General features: G+C 40.6%; 1 protein-coding gene across 1 annotated transcript; it reads left to right on the top strand.

Annotated features, from left to right (window-relative positions):
- Positions 1 to 654: 654 nt before the first annotated feature.
- Positions 655 to 1,872, top strand: LOC106868021 (uncharacterized). The gene is made up of 2 exons (XM_014913117.1): positions 655 to 712; positions 1,073 to 1,872. Exons 1-2 carry the CDS (start codon positions 655 to 657, stop codon positions 1,870 to 1,872), a joined length of 858 nt encoding a protein of 285 aa, XP_014768603.1.
- Positions 1,873 to 8,653: the final 6,781 nt, after the last annotated feature.

Raw genomic sequence — 8,653 nt, 5'->3', positions numbered from 1 at the left:
AGGGATATAATAAATATCTTGGAAACAGCTGTAAGACCTATTTATAAATGTTCTATATTATACACAACCTTGGCTTTTTTTTTTATCTCATTACGGAAAGTAAATCTTTATATATATATATATATATATATATATATATATATATATATATATATATATATACAAAGTTTTAAATTTAAAAGAGAGTTTTGACGCTAATATCCATTATTATTGAAATTTATTCCTATGTCAATATTTCTGTATAAGGCTATATTTGACTGTCAAATTTAAGTCAAACATATAATTTGCCTTACACGTCTTCAGGGAAATGCATTTGAGAACAAACAAAAATCAAACAAAGGTCAAGAACAAGAGGTAAATACCAAGACAACAACTAGATTCCGTCCATATTCAAATTTGTCGTTAAATGACTCGTTAAATAAGTTCCTTCCTAAGCAAAGGTCCATTAAGGGGAGACAACCCCTTGTAATACTATGAATAATGTTGATAAGTTATAAACAATCATCTATTCCAATGGAAATTTATACTATATTATCCTAGGAGCTATTGTAAAAAGCACAACTGCTATTGGTAAATTGTACATTGATATGGCCTGCATTAAGACCTAATATTATACTATATTGTACTATAAATTATAAACAACCCTCAATTACAATGGGAATCTATACTATATTATCTCTAGGAGCTTTTGCAAAAACCACAGCTGTTATTGGTAAGTTATATATTGATATGGCCTGCCTTAGGACCTAATATTATACTATAATGTACTATAAATTATAAACAATCTTCCATTATAATGGAAATCTATACTATGTTATCTTATCTCTAGAAGCTTATGCAAAAACCACAACTGCTATTGTTAAGTTATACATTTATATGGCCTGCCTTAAGATCTAACATTATACTATAATGTACTATAAATTATAAACAACCCTCTATTATAATGGAGATCTATACTATATTATCCCTAGAAGTTTATGCCAAACCCCAAAGTTACAAATAGCAGTTAGAGATGGTGAATTCCATGGAGGCAAGCTCTTCCAACAATGATCAGTAAACTCTTACCTGCTAGCCGAAGGTAACAATATAAATTTTGTGAAGAACCATCAACACAGGTTAAATGTAGAACAACACCGTAGTCTTGCTGATCATTTACGGAATGCTGCTAATGTTGCAAATGCTCAAGTAGGACGCACAGTTATCTTGCCTTCATCATTTCAATGTTCTCCTAGGAATATCCATGAGAGCTATCAATACTCCATGGCTATTGTGCGAATATATGGTCCTCCTGATATCTTCCTTACAATAACCTGCGATCCTAATTGGCAAGAAATTAGAGAGAATTTACTTCCAGGCCAAACTTCATCAGATAGACTGGACTTGGTGGCCTGTGTATTCAATATAAAGCTGCACGAACTCTTGAATGACATCATTAAGAAACATATATTTCGAAGGATCAATGCATACTGCTACACCATTGAATTTCAAAAGAGGGGCTTACCACATGCTCACTTGTTGATCATTTTGCACCCTGATGATAAATTGGATGATCCTGAAAGAATTAATCAAATTGTCTGTGTCGAGGTCCCAGATCCTGTCACTGAACCCTTACTACATGAAACAGTGAAAAGGTGCATGATTCATGGGCCCTGTGGTAATCTCAATCCTGCTGCTCCCTGCATGGAAAATAACAAGTGTCTTAAAGAATTTCCAAAGGTGTATCAACAAGAGACACGGATAAACCCAAATTGTTACCCGTTGCGACGTCGAGGGGTATTAGTTCGAGTTCGCAACCATGCAATATACAACCGATATGCCGTAAGTTCAATGTTCATATTTGTGTTGAGATTTGTCTCTTCGTCTCCTCGGTGAAATATATTTACAAGTATATCTACAAGGGATATGACTCCATTAATGTTGACATTAATGAAACAACTTCAAACAATGAGATTGTACATGATGAAGTACGCAACCATTTAGATGCTAGGTATGTGAGCGCTCCTAGAAGTATGTGGTGCCTGCTTGAAAATAAAATGTATGACAGATCTCATTCAGTCTGCCTGTCCATCTGCCGCAAGAGCTACTTATATAATTTGAAGAGGTTCAAGAGAGACAGGTAATTGAGAGAGTAACACAGAAGAACATACCATTGACAGCTTGGTATCTTCTGAAGCAAACAAATGAAAATGCCCGGAACTTGCACTATTCGGATATTTCGTACAGTTGTCTTCAATAAGCAAACTACTGTATGGAAGAGTAGACAAAAAGGAGGCGATAAAGTTATCTCCAGACTGTACAGCATTAGCCTGAAGGATGAGGAACGATTTTACTTGGAGCTCGAAGTTATGATGATATGAAAACAATAGATGGTGTAGTCTGCAGCTCATTTAATGAAGCTGCTCTGTTAAGAAATTTTGTTCAACATGATGAAGAAAGGCATAGAAGAAGCGTCCCTTACAAGTATGCCATTTCCGCTAAGTCAATTGTTTGCTCCCATTTGCATCTTAAACACTCTAGCTAACCCTTCGCAGCTGTACCATCAGTTTGAAGAGGATATGATGTCGCCCAAATCATTCGGTGGAAAAGTGCTGCTACTTGGCGGAGACTTCAGACAAACTGCACCTATCATCCCAGGAGGATCCAATGCAGCAGTAATTGAGTCCTCAATTAAGCAATCGCCTCTCTGGTATTTCGTAACAAAACTCAATTTGACAGAAAATATGCGCGTCGCTGGACAAGATGACTTCAACAGGTAGCTGTTAAAGATTGGAAATGGAATCCTCTTCAACAATGAAGGGCTGAAAGAAAACCTCATAGACATTCCTCAAAACATGACATCTACAAATAAGATTGTTAGAGAAGTTTTGGGGGAAGAATTATTATTAGACAATGATGCGGCAGTTGAAAGAGTGTCACCGAGAATCATTTTGACACCTAAAAACAAAGATTGTCTTCACATAAACACTGACATAATGTCATTATTGCCCGGTGAGGCAACAATCTGCCGAAGCGTTGACACCATTGTTGAAGAAAATAACGAAGCTGTTATACATTATCCAGTGGAGTTTATAAATTCACTGACGCTTCCTGGGATGCCACCTCATATATTGACCTTGAAGAGGCATTCGATAGTCATGTTGCTAAGGAACCTGAACTCAATCAGAGGTTTACTCAATGGGACCCAGATCTTAGTGCTGTCCATCAAGGAGTTTTTTTATTCATGGAAAACTACTTAGTGGAAGTAAGAAAGGAGAGGAGGCCTTTATTCCGCGCATCAGCTTCCGTCCCAGTGAGACAACCTTTCCCTTTAGTATGAGTAGACAACAGTTTCCTATTGTCCAAACATTTGCAATAACTATCAACAAATCACGAGGGCAGAGCTTCAATAATGCTGGCGTCATTCTACCATCACCAATATTCAACCGTGGACAACTTTATGTTACATTGAATAGAAGTACAAGCAGGAATAATATTAAAAAAGTTGGTAAAGAACCAAACAAAACAAGGCAAACTCAATGGTGGTAGAGTTTTCGCAACAAACGTTGTGTTGAAACAGATAAAGATTGTAATATTTTAATTTTATTTTCCGTATAATTTTCATTTCTGACGGCACGAGAACACGAGTATACATATACTGTACACACACATGTATATATGGGTTAGAATGTGTTTGTGTGTGTGTGTGTGGAGATTACATACATACATACATACATACATGCATACATACATGCACGCATGTACACACACAACAAAGTTCTGCACATTTCCCATGAAATTTCACTCAAATTTTCGGCTAACCCGATGCTATTGCTCAATATAGACTGATCACAGGTCAGTGATTTACATAGAACACTCGTACTTTTGAATCAACTGCTTGCGATTTGAACACCCAATCATGCAACTCTTCATGGAAGCACTCTTAGCCGACTGAAATGGATCGGTTGAAAGAAAACGAACATAACGGATCAATGTTTTTAGTGAATTCAAAAGCGGAAGTATGCACTCGATAGCGAATGCTTGATTTATCATTGTCCCATTTCATCAAACGCCTACTTTGCTGATTAACATCGCTTCCCTAACGCTGTTAGATTATCGCATCAGTTTGCATATAGCCTCAAATTGCACTAAAAATTAGAAACAAGAAATTTTAAAAAGCTACAGAAAACAGGGGATAGAAAAGCAAATGTAAAAAAAAAAAAAGATACAAACAAAGATATGGGCCAGAGGCAGTATGATGAGTGACAGGGGACGGGATATGGGAGCGCCTAAAGCTAAAATATAAAGGATGGCATTAAATATTGTTGACAGGTTGTTACCACATGTTCTGTTAAGGGACTGCTCTTTGTTTGTTGTTAGTAAAATTATTGTAGTTGTTGTTAGCGTAGTCTTTTTGTTGAGATTTTGTTGTTGTTTGTATTAATGTTAATCGTCTGGAATAAAGAGTTAAGATAGATAAAATTCAGATCCCTGGCGTAATTAATTTAAGAAAAAAAGGGGGTAAGCTGACCTAATTTTCACTGAAAACATAGAGTAACTTAAGACAGAAGGAATACGAATGATTCCTGGAATTTTAATCATGTATATTTAGATCGAAGAGAAAATATTTGTTCCTCCAAAATAACCAAACCAAACCAAACCAAACCAAACCAAATCCAAGCTGTAAAATGAGATGTAATTTAACTACAGAAGCCAAAACGCAAAACTGGAAGTATAATACTACTACTGGATAGCATAGGGTGAAATCTGAAGGTGGGCGAATTTTATACTGTACTCTACTACGTTCTTAACAGAATATAGCACACACTCACACACACACACACACAAACACGCGCGCGCGCACACACACATTCCCTTTTGTTCTCTTACTTGTTTCAGTCATTTCACTGCAGCCATGCTGGAGCACCACCTTAAGTCGAGCAAATCGACCCCAGGACTTATTCTTTGTAAACCTAGTACTTATTCTATCAGTCTCTTTTTGCCGAACCGCTAAGTTACGGGGACGTAAGCACATCAACATCGGTTGTCAAGTGATGGCGGGGGCACAAACACAGATACACACATATATGTATGTAATTATATATATATATATATATATATATATATATATATATATATATATATATATATATATGTACGACGGGCTTCTTTCAGTTTCCATCTACTAAATCCACTCATAAGGCTTTGGTCGGCCCAAGGCTATAACCGAAGACACTTGGCCAAGTTGCCACACAGTGGGACTGAACCCGGAATCATGTTTTTGGGAAGTAAGCTTCTTTATTTCATTAAAATTGGCCATAAAGGCCTCATACAGAAAGAAAGCTGCGGGCTGGATATAGACATAATGTTATGAATGGAAAAATGATGATTAATGAATAAATGGGGGAAATGCAGCGCCCGCCGACTGTCTGATCCCCGAAAACATTGTTCTCCTATGAGGCAACCAGCCTCTTACACTGTTCATAATGTTCATTGAGACAAAAAAGGAGGCGTTACGCCTCTTACTTTGATTAAACAAAATGAGGTTTCAAACCCCTCCTCAATTCATAACATTGAGGCTTTCTAATTTTTGTCCATATTCCTCCCCAATATCGCTTGTGACCCCATCTTCCGCCATCGCCCACGCCTCATTTAAGCACAAATCGGATGGCGTGTTGGCGTTGCCCGGCCACAAGCGATATTCCTCATTAAGCCCCCTGTAACATACACAGACAATGTTATGACCTCCAGAGCTATCTGCGGAGGCCATTCGGGGTCACGTGTGCAGGTCAAGGTTGCTCTCTTGTGCTTTTCCACCACGCCCTCCACCTCTTCGTCTCTGTAGAAGAAGACCAATAATTCTTCTTCCTCCGGGGTCGAGGTAGCCACTTCCGCCGTTGGCGGCACAATCGTCACTGACGGGCCTTCCTCCGTCGGTAGCACAAATTCCCACCGACGGAGCATTGAGACATGCCGGCGGTATGTTATCCTCCGCTGACCATGTCCTGTTTTTCCTCCTTCTTTTCTTTGGAGTCTCGGGAGTGGGAGCCGCTGTCGGCTTAACCGGATAGTCCTCCTCCTCTCCCGCAACCTGCGAATCCCTCGGTGAGCAACCATTGTTGCTCACCTTCTTTCGCTTCCTCTTTTTCGAGGAGGCTACCACCCCCGTCTCTCCCTCCAATGGGGGAGCGGAGAGCACCTTTTTTATATCCTACTCCATGGTCTTACCTCGGCCCTGGGGCAGTTATTTTTGTTATGGCCTGGTTTAAGGCACAGGTGACACTGGGGTAGGGGGCGTCCCTCAAGGATCACCGGATACCTGGAACCGGCCATTCTAAGGAAATCTGGTAGAACCAGATCTTTGGCTGATTGGGTCCATAAGGTCAAAACAGCTTTTGACCCGACACAATCAGCTACCGGCATCACGTTGACATTTAAGAGCCTGGCATTGCTGCCACCCAGACTCCGGCGGACAGTATCTATCCACTCAGGTTTTATCCCGGGTGGCAGCCCATAAACTCAAGCTCTCGTCAATTTCCTCTTACAATATGTGGGGAGGAACAAAATTTCACGGCCCTCTAAGGGCTCGTTCGCCAATTTACGAGCCTCCTCGGGGATGTCAAGTAGCAACCACACCGTTGCGTACTTGACCCCACCCCCGAGGTGGTTTATCGCTTTGTATCACAACATTGACTCGATAGTTCGGGTGAGGTTTACGAGACGGTGGCAGGAGCAAAAATTAACCGGGAAAAGTCCGTTGGCTTGCAGCTCGGCACCTGGATTGGCAAGTCGATGCCTTCAGACAGCGTTGTTGGCCGCTGGACAGAGGGACCGCTTAACTTGCTGGGAGTCTGATTTGGACCAAGCCTCCAGACAGAGAAGAACTGGACGGTTTCGAGCAGAGTGGCTGCAGTAGTCAAGACCTGGTCTTGGCGGTGGCTATCCCTGAAAGGGAGAACGGAGGTGGCCAATGTGTTTATCGCATCGGTCATTACCTACCGCCTGACCGTCGTGCTCTGTCCGGATTCGTGGTTGATCAGGCTGGAAAGACAGCTCTTTCGCTTTTTGTGGAAGGGCAGGCCGCAACTTGTGAAACGCACTGTCTGTTGTCAAAAGCTGTTAAAGGTAGGTTTAGGGATGCCTTGATTAATGATGTGCAGGCATGCGTTGAGGTTGAGGCATCTCTGGATTCTCCTGGATGGTGAACGGGTGCGGTCTCCGCTGGCCAGACAAATGTTCCCCGTATTTAAAAGTTTTTGCGAACAGGAAGCCTGGTGTTTTCGTAGACCGAGGTCGAGTGAATGGCATAAAGAGTGCCGTAAGGCCTTCCTGCTATTCCGGCGCTCGTGCAACGCCAGCGGTGTGGGGCTCTACACGAATTTTATATAGTGGGTAGGCAGAGTCTGAATATGACGATGGCCTAGGGGCGACTCTAGGTCTCGGGTATATTCAACTGGACAACCTGTTCCATTGTACATTTGGGTTGAGAATGTTGGACAACTTCCAAAAGTCCTTGACCTGGCAATGTTACAGAAGTGCCATGCCCATTTGGGATAAGCTCGCAAGATATGGTAAGCGTCAGCCTCCGACCTGTCCATGATGCGGGGGAGACAGGGAAACTGTCCCTCACGCTATTGTTCAGTGTCGGGAGATATCTGAAATGTGAGTTTATGCTGAACACCTGTTGTCCGGCGAAAGAAGAGTACAGCTGTTGACTGAGTCAATTATAAAAATCGACCCACCGGAAGTTTTAACAAACGAAGGTAAGAATTGTTTTCTCATGGTTGTAGCAATAGCAAAAGAGGCAGTATGGAAGACTAGGATAGAAGAGATTAAGACAGGCAACTTTATCTCTGGCCGCGATTTACGATCATCTTTAACTTTTCATTTGAAAAGTAAGGTGTTGCTGGAGAAGAGATGTCTGTCGGAGAGTATGTTCAGAAAGAGATGGAAGCATGTTGCACGAATATTGTGCGTGCAAGGAACCGTGTGAATAGGCTATAAAAGAAGAACAAAAAAAAAAAGGTACCAGCGATAGATCGAGGCTTGTGGGGTCGGAGCTTGGCCTGATCATCGCTACATTTGTGTTGTCTCTGTATCATTAATTTCATTCGATTTTTTAAAAATATTTTATATAATCTTTATATTCATATTTTATGTAAAATCATAACGTATTACTGATCCCAATCAGTTCTTTTCTCCATTTCTGTGTTTGGCCCCCTGTGGGCAATAAGGAAATTGGTATTTCGTCTGTCTTTACGTTCTGAGTACAAATTGCGCCAAAGTCGACTTTGCCTTTCATCCTTTCGGGGTCGATGAATTAAGTACTAGTTGCGTACTGGGGTCAATCTAATTGACCTGACCCCTCACCAAAAATTTCGGGCCTTGTGCCTAGAGTAGAAAAGAACTTGCTGAACATTTTGTTTCAAACGGCTGCGATTTTGAAAAAGAATTGAAAGTACATATTCTCAGAAAATATTCTGAATCTGTTTCACTTTTACTTCTTAAAATGCATGAGGAGAAATATGTTTGCGGGTTATTAACATCACGCCCTGGAGGCATGATTAAAATGACAGGAAAATATCATGAAATTTATACAAAGCTGTTTGATTAAATATCCTTTTTAACTTTTTTCTTTCCTCTTTTTTCTGTCTTTTTCATTTCGCCGGTTAATAAA

Source organism: Octopus bimaculoides, chromosome 20, assembly GCF_046866305.1.
Source record: "Octopus bimaculoides isolate indiv1 chromosome 20, ASM4686630v1, whole genome shotgun sequence".
NCBI classification, from domain to species: Eukaryota; Metazoa; Mollusca; class Cephalopoda; order Octopoda; family Octopodidae; genus Octopus; species Octopus bimaculoides.
The sequence above is the reverse complement of the archived record's forward strand: the minus strand, read 5'-3'. Positions and strand labels throughout refer to the sequence as shown.